Source organism: Trachypithecus francoisi, unplaced genomic scaffold, assembly GCF_009764315.1.
Source record: "Trachypithecus francoisi isolate TF-2019V2 unplaced genomic scaffold, Tfra_2.0 Lachesis_group20, whole genome shotgun sequence".
Lineage (NCBI taxonomy): Eukaryota > Metazoa > Chordata > Mammalia > Primates > Cercopithecidae > Trachypithecus > Trachypithecus francoisi.
Window position 1 is genome coordinate 15,772,595 of NW_022681466.1, and position 20,888 is coordinate 15,793,482.

The window sequence follows — 20,888 nt, forward strand, 5'->3', positions numbered from 1 at the left end:
TGCCACTGCTCTCTAGCCTGGGCGACAGAGCAAGACTCCATCTCAAAAAAAAAAAAAAGCAAAACAAAACTGAATTTGCAAAAGCCATAAGGAAGAAACTAAAGATAATGTGAAGTATTACAAAGGCAAGAAGGGTGCTAAGGCTGGGCGCAGTGGCTTACATCTATAATCCCAGCACTTTGGGAGGCCGAGGCAGGCGGATCCCCTGAGGTCACGAGATCGAGACTATCCTGGCCAACATGGTGAAACCCTGTCTCTACCGAAAATACAAAAACTTGTTGGGCATGGTGGTGGGTGCCTGTAGTCTCAGCTACTCAGGAGGCTGAGGCAGGAGAATCGCTTGAACCCAGGAGGCAGAGGTTGCAGTGATCCGATATCATGCCACTGCACTCCAGGCTGGGCGACAGAGCAAGACTCTGTCTCAAAAAAAAAAAAAAGAAAAGAAATAAAAAGAACAACAAGAAGAAGGGTGCTGAGATGAGGCTAGAGAGGTAACACAGACTCTCATACACCAAAATGAAGAACTTCGGATTTGATCCTAAGTACAGTGGGAAATTACCGAACAGTTTATAAGCAGGGGATTCAACTGATGTTGGAGAAACAGCATTCTGGGCTGCTGTGTGGAACAGGATTGAAGTGGCCAAGAGCAGAGACAAGCAAATTCCAGTTATCTCAGAAGGTTGGTGGTGGCTTGGACTGGGTGGTAGTGGAGACAGGGAGAAATACATGAAAGTCTATTTTAGGAATAGAAGTGTGAGATGTGGCTGAATTGGGTATGAGGATAGTTAAGAGTGTTTGAAGACAAGGTTGACTCTGAGATCAAGAAATGCCACTTCTGAGATTGAAAAGATTGCAGGAGGAAGCAATTTGAGGCAAGAGGGAGTAGATCAGGAGCTTAGTTTATGTGGCAAAGAGAAGATGGTAATGTAAATTTACCCTGAGAATATTCAGTCCTGTTAGAAAAGATAAGTAAGCATGTAGTTTGGAAAACATGGGTGAAACATTTTAAGATGTTTCAACAAAGTGTTTGTTAGACATAGGCAGAAGGGTATGTTAAATAGTTAGCGAGTAGAGCATTTGTGTGTTAGACATAGAAAGGGCCAAGAGATGCCTAATATTCATGAGGCACCTGAGTACTGAACAGCCATGGTGTACTAAATGCACAAAAGGTACTAAATATTCCTAATATCCTAAACATGCATAAGGCATGGAAAGCACTAAATATACCAAACGCACTAATATTCAGGAGACACTAAATATATACGAGCACTCAATATTCATGTGATTTTGTTTTTGTTTTTGTTTTTGTTTTAGATGGGGCGCAGTGGCGCGATCTTGGCTCACTGCAACCTCTGCCTCCCAGGTTTAAGCGATTCCCCTGCCTCAGCCTCCAGCATAGCTGGGATTACAGGCGCCTGCCAGCACGCCCAGCTAACTTTTTGTATTTTTAGTAGAGACAGGTTTCACTGTATTAGCCAGAATGGTCTCGATCTGATCTCGTGATCTGCCCACCTCAGCTTCCCAAAGTGCTGGGATTACAGGTGTGAGCCACCACACCCGTAATTTGTTTTGAGACAAGGTCTTGCTCTGTCGCCCAGGCTGGAGTGCAGTGGTGCAATCATGACTCACTGCAACCTCTGCCTCCCAGGCTTAAGCGATCCTCCCACTTCAGCCTCCCAAGTAGCTGTGACTACAGGCATGCGCCACCAGGCCCAGCCAATTTTTGTATTTTTAGTAGAGATAGGGTTTTGCCATGTTGCCCAAGCTGGTCTCAAACTCCTGGGCTCAAGCAATCTGCCTGCTCAGTTTCCCAAAGTGCTGGAATTACAGGTATGAGCCACCGCACCTGGCCCATGATGTTTTTAAAATATAAGTTTTATTTTGTTTTTAATTGACACATAATAATTGTACATATTTATGTGGTACAGTGTGATGTTTTGATACATATACACATTGTGTAACCATCAAATCAGGGTAATTAGCATATCCATCACCTCTCATAAGGTTTTGTTTTTTGAGACAAGGTCTGGCTCTGTTGTCCAAGCTGAAGTGCAATGGTGCGATCTCAGCTCACTGCAACCTCTGCCTTCCAGGCCAGCTCACTGCAACCTCTGCCTTCCAGGCCAGCTCACTGCAACCTTTGCCTTCCTAGCCTCCCAAGTGGCTAGGACTACAGGCATGCGCCATCACTCTTGGCTAAATTGTTTTTCGTATTTTTGGTAGAGATGGGGTTTTTCTGTGTTGCCCATGCTGGTCTTGAACTCGTAAACTCAAAGCAATCTCCTGCCTTGGCTTCCCAAAGTGCTGGAATTCCAGGTGTGAGCCACAGTGCCTGGCCCCTCTCATGAGGGCTTTGCGTGTGTGTGTGTGTGTTTTAATTTCCAACTTTTGAGTTCAGGGGGATGTATGCAGGATGTGCAGGTTTGTTACATAGGTAAAAGTGTGCCATGGTGGTTTGCTATGCAGATCATCCCATCACTTAGGTATTAAGCCCAGCATCCATGAGCTATTCTTTCTGATGCTCTTCCTCCTCCTACACGAGGTTTTAATTCAACCTATTGGTGACATTTATTCTGGCCCATGTGCCCTCTGCTCAAGATATACAAATATAATTGTGACTGCTTATCAGGCTAATTAGCAAGCTATGGCTATGGCCCTGAAAACTTGTTCCTCTGTCTAAAAAAGCAAGTGTGTGTCATTGGACCAGGACATCTATCTGTGGGCACCCTTGCTTAAATGTCAACTCTGGCCCTTATAACATCATCATCAGGGAAGGAGATGCAATAGAAAAAGATACAGAACAGATGAACCCGTGCACCCTAGATTCAGGTAGTATGGTCCTTCCACCCAGCTTGCACCCTACCCTAACTTGGTTAAATAGCCCCATCCCTTTTCCCTTGCATCTTGCTCTGTGTTTTAAGTTGATTTAATAAACCATGTGGTTCAAACATTTTAGCTTTGTCTAGGAGGCTTTCTGTTGTGTGACCTCAGGGATAGCTCTGTGGTCATGAACTTGGAGGCTATTATTGCAGCAAGATAATTTCCCACATGACAGAAGTCATGGGTGTATTTTTTTTTTTTTTTTTTTTTTGGCAGTGAGTTAGCATGTTTAAAGTGGTGTTTTGGAAAGATTATGTGGCAGCTGTGTGTGGCATGGATTGAAGCAGAAAAGACTGAAGGCAGAACTAAGACAAGAGTGCTGGCTGGAAGCTCTGAGACCCTAAACCAGTGTAGGAGCACTAGGAATAAAATAGGGCGCATTTTAAGAGACATTTTTAAAGGAAACATCAGTAGGATTTGGTGATTTACTGGAATTAAGAAAGAGCAAATGGGCCGGGCGCAGTGGCTCACACCTGTAATCCCAGCGCTTGCAAGGCAGGCGGATCATGTGAAGTCAGGAGTTCGAGACCAGCCTGGCCAACATGGTAAAACCCTGTCTCTGCTAAAAATATAAAAATTAGCCAGGTGCAGTGGTGCACACCTGTAGTCCCAGCTACTCAGGAAGCTAAGACAGGAGAATCGCTTGAACCTGGGAGGCACAGGTTGCAGTGAGCAAAATCACACCACTGCACTCCTGCCTGGGTGACAGAGCAAGACTCCATCTCAAAAAAAAGAAAAGAAAAGAAAAGAAAGAGCACATGAGTAGAATCAAAGACCATTAAAAGTTTCAAATGCAGATGGCTGAGGGAGTGATAGAACCACGGAATGTAATAGGTGGTCTAAATCTATTAAGTTTTAGATTCGTTGGTTGTAGCTCTCCATGGGGTCATCCAACTGGAGATAACTTGATTATATCCAACAATGGCCTTGGCATTGATGAATCCTTCTCTCCCTTCCCTTCCTTCCCGCTAGCTATTGAGTTTCCAAGTGGTATTGCTCTTTTTCATGAAAATACCTTGTTTCTGTCTCTTGCTTTCTCTGTTCACTGCTGTCTCTCCAGTTCAGGTTCTTGTCCTTACATCCCAGATTATTATAATAACCTCCTAACTGGTGCCTGCTCACAGACATCATTGAAACATTCTGTTCTTGGTGGGAGCAGTTTGAAGTAATTGTTCCAAATGGACAAAATGGCTTGTTATACCTTTCCTCCTTCCATGCCATGTGAATGGCTACAGGAAAGAACCATCCTGGTTCCACTTTCCTCCCATGCAAAGTGCTGGGTCCAGGGGAGCTGTGATTTAGCAGTTTTGTTGCACTCAAGACAATCGACCCGAAATTCTTTCTATTGATGATTGGCTGTTGTGGAGGGAATCGAGGCTATGAGAGATGGGCAATGTCCTGCAGCCACAGCCCAGTAAGGACACTAAGTGACTCTTGGAGAGTGACAAATGAAGGCAGGGTACTTGGTGAATGGTTATCTCACCCTCTTTTTCTTTTTCTTTTGTTTTTCTTTCAGATGGAGTCTCGCTCTGTCGCCCAGCCTGGAGTGCAATGCCACAATCTCGGCTCACTACAATCTCCGCCTCGTGGGTTCAAGCGATTCTCCTGCCTCAGCCTCCCGAGTAGCTGGGATTACAGGCGCCTGCCACCACGACCAGCTAAGTTTTGTATTTTTAGTAGAGACGGGGTTTCACCACGTTGGTCAGGCTGGTCTCGAACTCCTGACCTCGTGATGCACCCACCTCGGCCTCCCAAAGTGCTGGGATTACAGGTGTGAGCCACCATGTCCGGCCTCACCCTCTTAACTTGTCAGTTTGGAGCTAAGCATCAGCAACATGAAGCAAGGGTGAAGCAGGAAGAGTCACCCCAGAAGCTGAGGAATAACAAGGACATAGTGGTAGGAGGAGCCAGAGTTAAGGGCGGGCAGGCAGTGCAGCTAAGTAGGTTGGGAGGACAAGAAATCACAGAAAGTAAAGGACAGAAGGAGTAGCATGCATGGACCATGGGGTAAGCAAGCAAGAGGTCAAATCCAGGGACCCAGGATCCCTGGCAGGTAGCTGACGGTGGGGAGATAGTCAAGGTATGGCCTAGGAAATCAAGGGTCAGGGAGCAGGGATCCAGACTGGGAGACTGGAAAGCAACAGGCCAGGCACCAGGCAGAGGGCTGAACATTAGGGGTGGGGTCCTCAGGCCAACAAGTCCCAGAAATAGATATAAGCAGCAAGAATGGAGCCCAAAATTTTATAAGTCAAGAGGTCTCAATTTCCCAATTAGAGCCAGACCTGCCTCAGGGCATGTGTTCCTTATAACTTGAATGTAGCTTTAAAAATATGATTATGGCTGGGTGTAATCCCAGTATTATGCCTGTAATCCCAGTACTTTGGGAGGCCGAGGTGGGCAGATCACCTGAGGTCAGGAGTTCAAGACCAGTTTGACCAACACAGTGAAACCCCATCTCTACTAAAAATACAAAATTAGTTGGGCGTGGTGGTGCATGCCTGTAATCCCAGCTACTTGGGAGGCTGAGGCAGGAGAACCGCTTGAACCTGGGAGGCAGAGGTTGCAGTGATTGGAGATCATGCATTGCACTCCAGCCTGGGCAACAAGAGCAAAACCACGTTGGTCAGGCTGGTCTCGAACTCCTGACCTTGTGATCTGCCCACCTCGGATATAAATACATACACACACACACACACACACACATATGTATGTATGTATGTATTTTTTGCCTAGCCAGAGATGTAAAGAACATATTCCTAGTATTTATTCCTATGCTGCTCTGAATCCAAGAATCATTTGGTCACTCCTTTGGGAATGGAATCAGCTCGCGTATCTCTCTAGGGTGAGAAGGCAGGGAGAAGGAGCAGGAAGGGATAACATTTGGAGCTGGCCAGGTCCAAGAGCTCACGACAAAATGTTCCAAATGGCCAAATGCTGGCTGTCATGGCTCGCACCTGTAATTCCAATGCTTTGGAAGGCCGAGAGGATTGTTCGAGGCCAAGAGTTTGAGACCAGCTTGGGTGACATAGCGAGACCTTGTCTCTACAAAAAAAAAAAAAATTAGCCAGGTGTTGTGGCACGCACCTATAATCCTAGCTACTCAGGAAGCTGAGGCAGGAGGATCACTTGAGCCCAGGAGTTCGAGATTACAGCACCACTGCACTCCAGCCTGGGTGACAGAGAGAGGCCTGTCTTAAAAAAAAAAAAAAAAAAAAATGTACTCCTTGTTATCAAAAGCTTGAGATCTGATAAAGGCCTCAACCCAAGCAGGACAACTAAGAGTTTTAAAGTTTTAAAGGAGGCCAGTGGGGATTTTGTGGGAGCCAAGTCTTCTCTAATTTACCAATCAGTCATTTACCTCTGCATTCCCTGAGAACAGAAATAAAATTGGTACAGACTGACATATTCTGTAATATTTTCAAAGTGTTCTTTAATTAGTTCGTATACCTTTATTCTTTTTTTGACTTATTAGAGTATGAGAACCTGAGGACAGAGTAGATGTCCCTTTAGAGTAGCAGTTTTTAGACTTTAAAAAATTATAAAGGCCAGGCGCAATGGCTCACGTCTATAATGCTAGCACTTTGGGAGGCCGAGGCAGGTAGATCACCTGAGGTCAGGAATTCAAGACCAGCCTGACCAATGGTGAAACCCCTTCTCTACTAAAAATACAAAATTAGCCAAGCATGATGATGCATGCCTATAATCCCAGCTACTTGGGAGGCTGAGGCAGGAGAATCATTTGAATCCAGGAGGTGGAGATTGCAGTGAGCCAAGATCGTGCCATTGCACTCCAGCCTGGGCAACAGGAGCGAAACTCCATCTCAAAAAAAAAAAAAAAAAAAAAAAATTATAACCTATACATTTTATGTATGATCCAGGTCACATGCACTTATATAATCATGTAAGTGGAAAACAAAGTTTTTCCAGACATTACTTACCCTTCCCATTGGTGCTGCACTATGATCTTTTCTATTCCATTCTGTTCTAATTTTTTTTAGTGCTAGTTACATCTCACTAATTGATTTTGCAACTCACTAATGGATTACATATTGCAGTTTGGAAAACTCTGCTAATGAGTGTGTGAAGGCATATGGAGAAAGACATTGTCAAGAGAATGAGAAGACAAGCCACAGACTGGGAGAAAACATTTGCAAAATACACATCTGATAAAGTACTGTTCTTCAAAATATACAAAGAAAGAAATCTTTTTAAATGTTTCTGATTTTTTATTTTTTTGAGATGGAGTCTTGCTCTGTCGCCCAGGCTGGGTACAGTGGCATGATCTTGGCTCACGGCAACCTCCTCCTCCCAGATTCAAGCAATTCTCATGCTTCAGCCTCCCGAGTAGCTGGGATTACAGGTGCATGCCACCACGCCCAGCTAATTTTTTATACTTTTGGTAGAGACGAGGTTTCGCCATGTTGGCCAGGCTGATCTCAAACTCCTGACCTCAAGTGATCTGACTGCCTCAGCTTCCTAAAATGCTGAGATTACAGGCGTGAGTCATTGTGCCCAGCCACTATTTATTTATTTATTTATTTATTTATTTCAGATATGATCTTGCATTGTCACCCAGGCTGAAGTACAGTGACATGATCATGGCTCACTGCAACCTTTATCTCCCTGGGCTCAGTAGTCCTCCTGCTTCAGTCCCCCAGAGTAGCTGGGACTATAGACATGTGCCACCATGCCCGGCTAATTTTTAAATTTTTTTTGCTATGTTGCCCAGACTAGCCTCAAATTCCTGGGCTCAAGAAATCCTCCTGCCTTGGCCTCCTAAAGTGTTGGGATTACAGATATGAGCCACCATGCCCAGCCAAGAACTCTTAAAACTCAACAATAAGAAATCAAATAACACAATTAAAAAATGTATCAGGCCGGGCACAGTGGCTCATGCTTGTAATCCCAGCACTTTGGGAGGCCAAGGCGGGTGGATCACGAGGTCAGGAGATTGAGACCATCCTGCCTAACACGGTGAAACCCCATCTCTACTAAAAACACAAAAAATTAGCCGGGCGTGGTGGTGGGTGCCTGTAGTCCCAGCTGCTTGGGAGGCTGAGGCAGGAGAATAGTGTGAACCTGGGAGGCGGAGCTTGCAGTGAGCAAGACTCCGTCTCAAAAAAAAAAAAAAAATGGACCAAAGACTCTAACAGACATCTCACCAAAGACATACAGATGGAAGGTAAGGATGTGAAAAGACCTCTACATTCTATGTCATCGGGGAAAGGCAAATTCAAACAATGAAATACTACTACGCATCTATTGGAATGACCCAAATCTGAAATACTGACAATACCAAATACTGTGGAGGATGTAGAATAACAGAAACCCTCATTCATTGTTGGTGGGAATGCAACATGGTACAACCGCTTGGGAAGATAGTTTGGCAGTTTCTTACAACAGTAAACATTTACCATACAATCCAGCAATCAAGTACCTTGGTATTTACCCATATGTGTTAAAAATTTATGTCTACAAGCCCGGCATGGTGGCTCATGCCTATAATCCCAGCACTTTGGGAGGCCAAGACGGGCAGATCACCTGAGGTCGGGAGTTCGAGACCAGCCTGGCCAACATGGTAAAATGCCATCTTTACTAAAAATACAAAAATTAGCTGGGTGTTGTGGCAGGTGCCTGTAATCCCAGCTACTCAGCAGACTGAGGCAGGAGAATCGCTTGAACCTGAGAGGCGGAGGTTGCTGTGAGCCCAGATCATGCCATTGCACTCCAGCCTGGGGAACAAGAGCAAGACTTTGTCTCAAAATATATATATATATATATGTCTACACTAAGTCCTGTGCATGGATGTTTATAGCAGCTTTATAATTACCAAAGCTTAGGAGCAACCAAGATGCCCTTCGATAGGTGAATAGATAAATAAACTTACCAGACAGTTCTCTGGGTGGCCTTGGGCCACCCAGTTCTCCCCCCATTCTCACTTGTAGTATTCAAGAATAACTGTAGAATGTTCTGGGAATGCAGCATCCTGGGATAAGGAGGGACTGGACAGAACGGCCTGAGCTCTATTCCAGACCCTCCTAGAAATAGAGTGTCCGTTAAAAAAAAAAGAAAGAAAGAGAAAGAAAGGAAGGAAGGAAGGAAGGAAGGACGGAAGGAAGGAAAGAAGGAAGTCCTTCAACACTTCAGCCCAGCAAGTCCTGTTGTCCCTAGGATACAAAACCCAGGGCAGTTTGCTTGGTGTAAGCAGGACATAAACTGACAAGACTCCACCCATCCCAGGCAACTTTCCTGAGCCTCGGGGGACTGGCTGAATCAATCCTAGGCTACTGCCGTCCCTTGCTGCCTATCTGTAAGTAAAAAGTCTGTTTCATGTAGCTTGTTTGGGTTTGTGGGTTTTCTGTTTCATCAAACTCAAGCAAGTTGGTAGACAGGGCACAATGAACCTGCTTTGAAAAACTGTGGAATAGCCAGACATTATTCAGTTCTAAAAGGAAATGTGCTATCAAACCATGAAAACACGTGGAGGAATCTGAAATGCATATTGCTAAGTCAAGGAAGTCCATCTGAAAAGGCTACATATAGTATGATTCCAACTCTATGATATTCTGGAAAAGGCAAAACTGTGGAGACAGTAAAAAGATCACTGGTTGCTAGGGGTTGGTGGGGCTGGGAGGGATGAACAGGTAGAGCATTGAGGACATTTAGGTCAGCGAAAATAGTCTGTGTGATACTTTAATGTTGGATATATGTCATTATACATTATAGAAAGTACAACACAAGGCCAGGCACGGTGGCTCAAACCTGTAATCCTAGCACTTTGGGAGGCCAAGCCAGGCAGATCACTTGAGCTCGGGAGTTCTAAACCAGCCTGGGCAATATGGCAAAACTCTATCTCTACTAAAAAAAAAAAATACAAAAAACTTAGCCAGCTGCGGTGCCACACACCTGTAGTCCTAGCTACTTGGGGGGCTGAGGTGGGAGGATCCCTTAAGCCCAGGAGGTCAAGGCTGCAGTGAGCTGAGATGGTACCACTGCACTCTAGCCTGGGTGACAAAGTGAGACCCTGTATCAAAAACAAACAAACAAACAACAAAGTACAACACCAACAGTGAACCTTAATGTAAACTGTGGACTTTGATTGTTAATGATGTATCAATGTAGGTTTATCAGTGGTAACAAATGTACTCCTCTGGTGGCCAGGTGCAGTGGCTCATGCCTGTAATCCCAGCACTTTGGGAGGCCGAGGCAAATGGATCACCTGAGGTCAGGAGTTCGTGACCACCCTGGCCAATATGGTAAAACCCTATCTCTACTAAAAATACAAAAATTAGCTAAGCATGGTAGTGGGTGCCTGTAATCCCAGCTACTTGGGAGGCTAAGTCAGGAGAATCTCTTGAACCAGGGAGGCAGAGGTTGCAGTGAGCTAAGATCGTGCCTCTGCACTCCAGCCTGGGTGACAGACCGAGGCTCCATCTAAAAAAAAAAAAAAAAAAAAAAAGTACTCCTCTGGTGAGGGATGTTGACAATGGGGAAGGTTATGTATGTTGTTTGGGGGGGTGGATAGGGGAACTCTTGTACCTTCCTCTAAAAAAAATTAGTCTAAAAAAAGCATATAGACTAAAAGCTGGGTTTGAGCTCCAATTCTGCAATTAGCTGTGAGCTTCAGGCAGTGTCTTTCTGGGCTCTGGGCCTCATTTCTCTTTTTTTTTTTTTGTTTTTTTCTTTTGAGACGGAGTCTCACTCTGTCACCCAGGCTGGAGGGCAGTGGTGCAATCTTGGCTCACAGCAACCTCCGCTTCCCAGGTTCAAACGATTTTCCTGCCTCAGTCTCCTGAGTAGCTGAGATTACAGGCACGGTGCCACCACGCCCAGCCAGGCTAATTTTTGTATTTTTAGTAGAGACCGGGTTTCACCATGTTGGTCAGGCTGGTCTCCAACCCCTGACCTCGTGATCTGCCCTCCTCGGCCTCCCAAAGTGCTGGGATTACAGGCGTGAGCCACCGCGCCCAGCCGCTCTCACACTGTTTGAAATGTGCCAATCAGACCGACTTTTCCCAGAGGTGCCATGTATGCCTTTACCTTGACAGTCACAGGCATGGCTCAGGGCCCCTTTCTTCACCCTTTCGCCTCCCAGCTCAGGCACCCGCGTGCTCGCAGCAGGCAAAGACCAAGCCCAACAGCCAAGAGGGGGCAGGAGAAAGCCGCGGTGGTAGCCAAGACCCCACAGGGCAAACGGATGGGCTCTTCTTGCCAGCTGTGCCAATGAAACCTTTCCTCCCCTGACCAAAGAATTTAACCCGGTATCAACTAGCGGAAAGATGTAAGGATTGGGGGGCCCACTTGCAGTGACCAAGGGGTTCTTCTCCCAGAATCCTCTGATTGGCCTAAATCCCTAAATTGGCCTTTAACTGTTTTTCTTTTTTTCCTTTTCTCAGTGAGAGGGTTCCCCCATCCCAACAATGTTTCTGATAGGGACGTTAACGGAGGAGCGTCCCCTGCTGGCTGAGAACTGCAAATTCAGCAGGGCACATTTGAGATACTCTAAACAGATACAAACAGCCTCTAAACCAACTTTTCAATGCCAAACTAGATTCCAGGCTTCAGGCTGAGGCCCTAGAGAGAAAAACCAGATCCGAGGGATCCAAAGCCAGGCAACAGGCACGGTGTAAATGGGCAGAACCAATTCCTGATGACTGAACCCCCCACCACATAGAAGGAGGCCATGTTCCATGGCACAAACAGGCCCAGGGAACTCAGTTTGCAGACAGCAGGAAGAAAGGGAGGGAGAAAAGGAGATGTAGATGAGGGCAGTTAATTCCTATTCTCCAGGTTTTCCCTGCTTCATGGGTACATATCACATTGATACCCATGGCTGGCACCTGCCAAGGTCACCGGGGCTCAGGGACAAGAGGTGGAGACTGCAGGAAAGATACTCACTTTCTCTCTCCATCACACCCTGAGTATTTGCTGAAAGAAGGAAGGAAGTGGGGGACACCTTTATTCCCTGTCTTTCAGAATTGGCAACCAGTTTTCTTCACCACCCCCAGCTTATACTCTTCTGGAGTATAATGTATCCTGAACCATTGTGATTCTTTTGACTCTCAGAATCTGAAGGAAAAGCATCTCATAGCCCTCTCTACAAAGGTTTGGCCAAATTATGATTTATAGGAAGGACTGGCTTGGCCTCAGGAAGGTACCATTCATTTCAATACCATCGGACTAGGACCAAGCCCCTCAATTATACTAAGTTTCTTGTCCATGATCCACCAGGGATTTGATGAAAATCCCACTGCCTTCCTGGAGAGGCTAAGAGGGATCTTGGTAAAGTACATCTCTCTATCTCCAGATTCAGTAGAGGGACAACTAATTCTAAAGGATCAATTTATTATTCGGGCAGCTCCTGACATCAGAAGGAAGATACAAAACAGGCCCTGGGACCAGATAGTACTTTAGAGAAACTCCCGAAAGTAGCCACCTTGATCTTTTATAATAGAGACTGGTAGGCCCAGGAAAGAGAGAGGAGATACAGGAAAGAGGCAAAAGCTTTAATGGCCATCATGCAAGTCCACAAACCCCAGAATTCCCAGGGTGCACCTGTTAACTGCTAAAAGATATGGCAAGAACAGTTATCTCTTCTAAAGTTGAACTGCTCCCATACAAGGTTTAATTTCTTACAGCTCAGGGTACAATATTGTTAGTATATTTTAGTTCTTGTCTCTGTAATCTTTGGCACTAAATTCTTTCCTTGTGTAATATATGTTTAACTTATGCATACTTAACCTTATAAAACTTGTTTTCTTCTCTCGTGCCTAGAAGCCACCAAACTCCAAATGGTCAGGCAATCAGAGCCTCGGATGATGGCTCCCCTTTGCTAGGAACCCTTAGATGATAGACCTCTAGGAGGAGTCTGACTGCTGTTTTCCCCAAAACAATGCCCCTGTCAGCAGGAAGCAGCTAAGACCGGTCATCAGGTCATCATCCATATTCTAAGGGCAGTTAGATGTACCTCTTCAGAGGGGGGAAATGATATGGAAGTGCTGGGAAGGGAAGACTGTGGTCCTCTTAAATGATAGGGAACAGTTTAAAAACTATTGGTAACATTTCTCCTGTCAAGAAATGCCCATCTTTTGATCCATTGATTTTATTTTTAGAAATGTATTCTAAGTGGGGGCCGGGCGCGGTGGCTCAAGCCTGTAATCGCAGCACTTTGAGAGGCCGAGGTGGGCGGATCACAAGGTCAGGAAATCGAGACCATCCTGGCTAACATGGTGAAACTCCATCTCTACTAAAAATACAAAAAAAAAAAAAAAAAAAAACTAGCCAGGTGTGGTGGTGGGTGCCTGTAGTCCCAGCTACTCAGGAGGCTGAGGCAGGAGAATGACATGAACCCGGGAGGCAGAGCTTGCAGTGAGCCGAGATCGCGCCACTGCACTCCGGCCTGGGCGACATAGGAAGACTCTGTCTCAAAATAAATAAATGAAATGAAATGACATGACATGACATGACATGAAATGAAATGTATTCTAATTGGAAAAGTGCTACAATTTATTGAACTACTGCCTGGGGGCTCTATAGATGCATGGTCCCGACTACTACTCACGTTACCAGACGGGTACTATCAGCCTTTTTATAGATGAGGACACACGCTCAGAGGTTAGAAAAATGCCACAGGTGCTCACAGCTGCTACTGCAGTGAGTGGTAAAGCATGCCAAAGCCTCTGCTCGCCATACATTGTCTGTCTCTGTCTCCTTTTTTCACAACTACACATTTCATTCATTCATATTCCACTCTGCTGCATCTTGATCACTTGTTACCTGATCAAGGGGCAGGATTGAACTGAGTGAATAATCTGGTTCGGGGGAACTCCTGGTTTTGTAGGCCCAATGGCTTTCCCTCCTCACCCCCAGCCTGTTTCCATAGCAGAGGTGACTAGAGATCGGGGAATACTGGAGTCTGAGAAGGTAAGGGCTGGCCTTTAGAGAAGGAGAGGTAGCTAGTAATCAGGACTAAAAAATGTCTAGACCGGCCAGGCGCAGTGGCTCATGCCTGTAATCCCGGCACTTTGGGAGGCCGAGGTGGGAGGATCACCTGAGGTCAGGAGTTTGAGACCAGCCTGGCCATTGTAGTAAAACCCCGACTGTACTAAAAATAAGAAAATTAGCTGGGAGTGGTGGCCCGCGGCTGTAATCCCAGCTACTCAGGAGGCTGAGGCAGGAGAGTTGCTTGAACTCAGGAACGGGGGGCAGAGGCTGCAGTGAGCTGAGATCACGTCACTGCACTCCAGCACTCCAGCCCGGGCAAAAGAGTGAGACTCAGTCTTAAAAAAAAAAAAAAAAAAAATGTCTAGACCAGGGACTCGAAAACTAGTTTGGGGGCAGGCAGGTAGGGAGAGAGGTCAGGGAGGGATGATCTAGAAACTTCCTAGCCACACACAATTGCATATTCATGGGAGATCTGTTCTTTTTTTTTTTTTTTCCAGGAAGAGGTCCAAAGAGTTTTGAGATTCTCAGATGGTCAGTGGCCCCCAGAAGTTTAAGATCCATTTAAGGTAAGAAGAGTGATTCTAGAGGAGGAGGGACCCTGGTACAGTGAGTAGCGAGACTGCAGAAGGGAGGGCTCGCCCGGCTCAGACCCCATGGCAGGCATCCCGGGGACAGCATCTCCCCACCCTCCTGAAGAGCTTTTGAGACAAAAAGCAGTCCCCCATCCCGCTGAGCTGAACCTAATCTTAATTCTTTGGGGATGTTCAGAAGAATTTTGTCTTGATAAACTTTAGTGGCCTTTTTCTAGAGCTAGCTCTTTAAAAAAAATCTTCTTAAAGGGCAAAAAGTTTGGAACTAACGTTAAAGTCTTCTGGAGGGAAGTCTGGGCTGGGAGGAGGGAAAGCCTGATTACTAAGAGAGGGGAGTGTGGAGGAGAAATGCCTGATACATTGAAAGCCCAGAGCATGGCCCTGGGGGAGGGCAGAAGAGCAGGCAGAAAGCAGAGCCGGCCTAAGACCTGCCCCTGGCGCAGGCGCCACAGGTGAGTGGATTTCCTTCTTGGCCCTGACCCTCCAGCAAACACAAAGCCTCGTTCTTCCAGAGGGAGGGACCAGCTCACTTACAACGTGGGAACCCTTTCCTGCTCATAGGGCGACCTAGAAATCTCCAAAAGCAGATCTCGAAGCTCCTGTTTTTAACTGGGTTTTCTGAACAAGGGAGCTGAGGTGCCCTCTCCCTTTGAGGCAGTGAGCTCAGGTGGTTTACCTGAGTCTTCCTCCAGGATGCTTTCTCCTCCTTACCCCAAATTCCCCAAACTGTGGTCTAAGAGTGTTTCATTTAAGAAACAGGACAAGGGTGTGGAGAGGAGGGTTCCTCCACAACAGTTTTCAGTAGGGTAATTCAGCCCTTGGCTAATCCCCTTGAAGAAGGGGAAGGGTATCTCTAAGATCTGTTCTTTCCAAAAGATACAATTGTCTTATTATCTGTCTTCCTCCTCAGTCATATAACCTATTTTGTCAGTTTCTCAGGCTCTCTTCCTTTAGGTTGGCAGGAGATTTTGAGGAGCGGGTTGCTCAGTAAGAGGGTCCAGGGACAATGCATCCAAAGCACACAGAGCCAAGATCTTGGATGGCTTATAGGTGGGAGAGGCTCTCCCCAGTCTTTAGCAGAGACCAGCTCCTCTTCCCACAGGGCTCAATACCAGGTACTGGAAAATCCCACCTGATTCTCTGGCTTTCACCATTATTACAAGGAGAGGCACTCACAATTTGTTTGTGATTTTACTCTTTCCTGCAGCCTTTGCGGGGTTCCTTTAGAATATTGCAACAAATGGAGCCAGGGGAGCAGTGACACCTCCTCCCGCCTGCTTCTTTGATAATTAAGGGAACCTCATGTTGAGATCTCACACTTGTCATCATTTGATAAAAAGCTAGCTTTAACTAGCCACTGACACAGATGATTTGGGGGGAAATTACATATTTTTGGGAGGGGGTGCTGCTGAAATCCACAGGCTTCATACAATTCCAAACAAAGCCCCACATATGACTTCAATTACCACCAAACATTTCCAGTTCCCCTCCCCCAACATAAACTAACACAAGCAAACACTTCGAAGTAGGGGGTTCTAACTTACTTTCTCCCTTGTCTCGAAGACAGCCAATAAAGGGTGGTAAGGCACCATTTCTCCCATCACCATTTAGCTAAGAGAGCAAGGTCCAGGGCTGGGAGCACTCTTCTCTGCCCCACCCCCAACCAAGTAGGTAAGGGGGAGAGGGGAGGAGGAGGTGTGGTTTGGTCAAACTAATAAAATGTTACAACTCTGTTAAATGCAATTAAAAGGATAGATCTCTCGAAGATAATTAAATGCACTTTATTATTATGATTATTAGCTTTTAATTTACACTGTTAAGAAACGGGAGATGGTGAAAACTGAGTTATGAGGCATACTTGTATTCAAACCAATCCTTTGGAATTAAAATTCTAAAATATTCCAAATAGTTGAGAGAAATAGTATGTGTTGGAACTTGGAGTTCTCACACCAGCAAGGATACTTTTAGACATCACTTCTCAGGAAGTTAAGAAAAGTCTTGACAGGCCAGGCACTGTGGCTCACGCCTGTAATCCCAGCACTTTGGGAGGCTGAGAGGGGCAGATAACGAGGTCAGGAGTTCAAGACCAGCCTGGCCAATATGGTGAAACCCTGTCTCTACTAAAAATACAAAAATTAGCCAAGAGTGGTGGCGTGCACCTGTATTCCCAGCCACTTGGGAGGCTGAGGCAGGAGAAACGCTGCAGTGGAGGTTGCAGTGAGCCAAGATCACACCACTGTACTCCAGCCTAGGCAACAGAGCGAGACTCCGTCACAAAAAAAGTCTTGACTTTATTTGTGGGGGGTTAGGAGAAGATAAGAAACATCTGCTTTAAACATTCTATCAATCTTGTGATATAGAATGTTATGTAAACACTCAACCCACCCCCATAGCCACAAAGAGCCTGTCCAGAGACTTCTTCTAAAGCAAAGACACCACCTTTTTTTTTTTTTTTCATTTTTTTCTGGAGAAGTTTTAAAGAAACCAGTCTTTTTGTCAAAGGAAAACTAAAAAGCCCACCAGCCCATCAGTCCCCTCCCTCCAACCCACCCGTCTTTATCGCTTTTTGAAAAAATTAAGCCCCAAACAACAACAAAAATGCACACAAACCAACCCAGAAACTGCTAACCTGAATGCTGGAGATTTTTGGCTGGGGGCGTGAACAGACTGCAAGGAAAGAAGGGGTGAGATGCTAGGAGATCTCAAACCCCCCAAATTTGCAAACAACTGCTCAAAGGCGAATGCTTCCCCTAGACATGCAGGGAGGCAGGATCAGTACTCCTGGTGGGGTGTGTGTTGGTGGGGGCTGTTTCAAAATACACTTCAAAAAGCATTTTCGGACCACTGGAAGCACTTGGTGCAGCGAATTGAAAAGAAGAGAAGCCAGAGAGGAGAAAGATCTTCCAGCCTGCAGGGGAGGAGCCAGGGGGCCAGGGGGCCCAAGCCATTCTTCACCAGATCTCCGCCCTCTCCCCACCAGCACCCCCCACCCCGATTTTTTTTTCCACGTCTTCATCTCAGTTGGGACTTTTCCAAAGAGTAAGTGAAGAAGACAGGACACATGAGTAGGGAAAGAAAAGGGGAAAGGAAGCAAAACGAATTCAAGTCCTGTTCAAAAATATCCAACAGCTTCCACAGGCCCAGCGTCAGAGAGGAGGCTCACAAGTTTGGCTTTTATATTAGTTGAATGGAACGAACTCCTAACGACTCAAAGCCAACAAAAACATCGCTCAGGCTGGGTGCCTCTCCCAGCAGGCCCAGCCCTGCCATATCACCAAAAAACTCCAAAGTAGGGGCGCGTTTTGAAGGGCACTTAAGAAAGAGAACCCTCCCCCCAACTACACCCCCCAACACACACACATCTCATTCTTCAGCCCTGGCGCCCACACCCCTGGTTTTTTTTTTTTTTTCTTTTAAATAGAAATATATATAATTAAATTTACAAAGACTATTTACAGTTTTAATTACAAACCTTGTGGGGGTGCTGGGCAGAGAGTTCTCTTTTAAAAAGCAACCTAAAAGTGAAATGGTTTCGATCGTTCTTTATTTAAAAAAATAAAATACGGAGTCTGTGGGGCCCCACCCCGGGCAGAGGAAAGCGCCGCGCGGGTCCGGCCTGGGGACGCCCCTTACACGGTGGTCTCGCCGTGCCGGCTGTTGGTGAGGCGAGTGTAGAACTTCCTCCACGAGTGCAGCGTCTTGCCCGACCAGATCCAGAAGCCCGACGTGATGCCCACGATGAGCGTCATGAGGTATTTGATCATGTAGACCGTGAAGTCGGGCGACATGCGCGGCGTGTAGTGCGCCGGGCAAGGGATGGCCAGGCTCTTGCAGTGCTGGCTCACCCACGAGCGCTCCCAGTGCTCGCGGAAGGCCTGCTCGTAGAAGTAGCAGGCGATGACGATGGTGGCGGGCACCGTGTAGAGCACAGAGAAGACGCCGATGCGCACCATGAGCCGCTCCAGCTTCTCGGTCTTGGTGCCGTCGTGCTTCATGATGGTGCGGATGCGGAAGAGCGACACGAAGCCGGCCAGGAGGAAGGACGTGCCGATGAACAGGTACACGAAGAGCGGCGCTAGCACGAAGCCCCGCAGCGGGTCCAGGCTGTTGAGGCCCACGAAGCACACGCCGCTCAGCAGGTCGCCGTCGATCTGGCCCATGGCCAGGATAGTGATGGTCTTGACGGCCGGCACAGCCCAGGCGGCCAGGTGGAAGTACTGAGAGTTGGCCTCGATGGCCTCGTGGCCCCACTTCATGCCGGCTGCCAGGAACCAGGTGAGCGACAGGATGACCCACCAGATGGAGCTGGCCATGCTGAAGAAGTAGAGCATCATGAAGAGGATGGTGCAGCCCTCCTTCTTGGTGCCCTGCACCACCGTGCGGTAACCGTCCTCCGAGAAGCGCTCATTGCACACCACGCGCTCCTGGAGCACGAAGCCTGCGATGTAGGCCACCGACACCATGGTGTAGCAGCCCGACAGAAAAATGATAGGCCGCTCTGGGTAGCGGAAGCGCTGCATGTCTACCAAGTACGTGGTGACAGTGAAGAAGGTGGAAGCGCAGCACAGCACCGACCAGGTGAGGATCCAGAGGCGCGCGAAACGCGTCTCCTCCTGTGAGAAGAACATGGAACCATCGGGCCGTGCGGGTTCGCAGGGCGCAGCACAATCACGCTCGCCCAGAAACTTGTAGCTGAGATAGGATGGCACCTTGAGGACGCGCGGGCAGTGGAAGGGATGCTCCAGCGTGGCGTAGCGCGGGGGAGCGCCGCCGCCGCCCGGGCCGCCCGGGGTGCCCCCGGCTCCCGGCTGCAGTCCCGGCGGCGGCGCGGTGGTGAGCAGCGCGGGCGCTCCGTCCTCGGAGTGGTTCTGGCCCACGCAGATCTGCTCGGCGCCGTGGCGCGGGAAGTGCTCGCAGCGCAGGCGCTCCGGCCACTGAAAACCAAACTTGTTCATGAGCGCTTCGCAGCCCTGGCGCGCGCGCTCGCAGATAGAGCGGCACGGCGGTATGGCCTGTTCCAGCACGGTGCACACGGGTGCGTACATGGAGCACAGGAAGAAGCGCAGTTCGGGCGAGCACTGCACCTTCACCAGCGGATAGAACTGGTGCACCTCCAGGCCTGCGTCCTCCTGGTTCGTGTGGCCCAGAAGGTTGGGCATGATGGTCTGGTTGTAGGCGATGTCCGTGCACAGCGGGATGGAGATGGGCTGGCAGAAGCCGTGGTCCGGGATGGAGATGCCCTTCTCCCCGTGGAACTGGGCCGGCCCGGCAGCGGGCAGCAGCAGCAGCGGCAGCAGCAGGCGGGGCAGGGCGCTGCGAGGCCGCATGCTGGCCGCCGCCCCCCACCCGGCTCCTCGGCGCCCCCCCGCCCCCGCCCCCAACCCGGAGACTGCTCTCCTTCCCCGCCGCCTCCTCGCTGCGGCCGCCGCCTCCCGCGCCTCTTTGCAAACTTTGCTCGCCGCCGCAGAGTTGGGGAGGCCGGGCGGGGGAGGGGGCGGTACGCCTGCCCGCTTGCTCGCCGCGGTCGGACTGAACCGCCCGAGACACCGCGCGCCGCTGCCCTCTCTCCTCTTCCTCCTCCTCTCGCCTCTCAACTCCCCCTCTCCCCTCCCTTCTGCACCCAGCGACTTCTTTGTGCCTCCTCCAGCCCTCACCTCGGCCTCTCCGATCCCAATTAGTCCGTTTCAAGGGGGCCCCCGCGGGCGGCCCCGCCCTCTCCTCGGCCCCCCAAAAAAGGGATCCTTGAAACCACCCCGTCGAGCTCTAAGCACCATCCCAAAATGTGCTCTCGGCCAATCAGATTTAAACCCGAGGACCAGGCCCGAGGGCTGGATTGGTCGACCACAACATAATGAGATCAGAAACCAAATGCCAACAAAACTTTCCCCCCCACCCCGCCTTTTGCTTTTTAAAGAGACAAGCTATTATTATATTAAGGGCTGTTTGTCCAGCCCGGCATTTCCCCGGAGCCGCCGAGGCGAGATCGGGGGACACTACTCAACCCTGACTCACTCCTCTTCCTGGCCCGAGGTGCTCTCCTGGGTGGGGACTCTTTAAACCCTTGCCCCCGCCCCCGATCCTCGAACCCCACCTATTCCTAGTCGAATTTTTCAAGTCGAATGAAACATCTCAAATTTAAAAATTAAAAGTGAGACTTTAAAAAAAAAAAAAATTTACAAAGACCTTTTCTGTCCGCTCTTTCTGGAGCCCAGGCGAGAGTTTCACTTCACTTTACACGTAGACGCCTCGCCTCCCCCTCCACACACCCTTAAAAACCCTCTGGAAAATGGAAGCCTGTCTCTTTAAGAGGCTCTTAAAGGGACCAGGACTCCGAGGCGTAATTGCCCCGTAGCCAGCACAAAGGAGCCCATTATGGTTCTTTGTGTTCGGTGGCACCTCAAAGTGAGAAAACTCAGGAACTCGGAGGCCCGGAGCTGGAGGGTAGGGGCGGGGGGCTTGTTGGGAGCGAAGGGA

General features: G+C 48.2%; 1 protein-coding gene across 1 annotated transcript; it reads right to left on the minus strand.

Annotated features, from left to right (window-relative positions):
• Positions 1-16,179: 16,179 nt before the first annotated feature.
• Positions 16,180-20,650, minus strand: FZD2 (frizzled class receptor 2). The gene has a single exon (XM_033182740.1). It carries the CDS (start codon positions 19,739-19,741, stop codon positions 18,044-18,046), a length of 1,698 nt encoding a protein of 565 aa, XP_033038631.1. The 5' UTR covers positions 19,742-20,650; the 3' UTR covers positions 16,180-18,043.
• Positions 20,651-20,888: the final 238 nt, after the last annotated feature.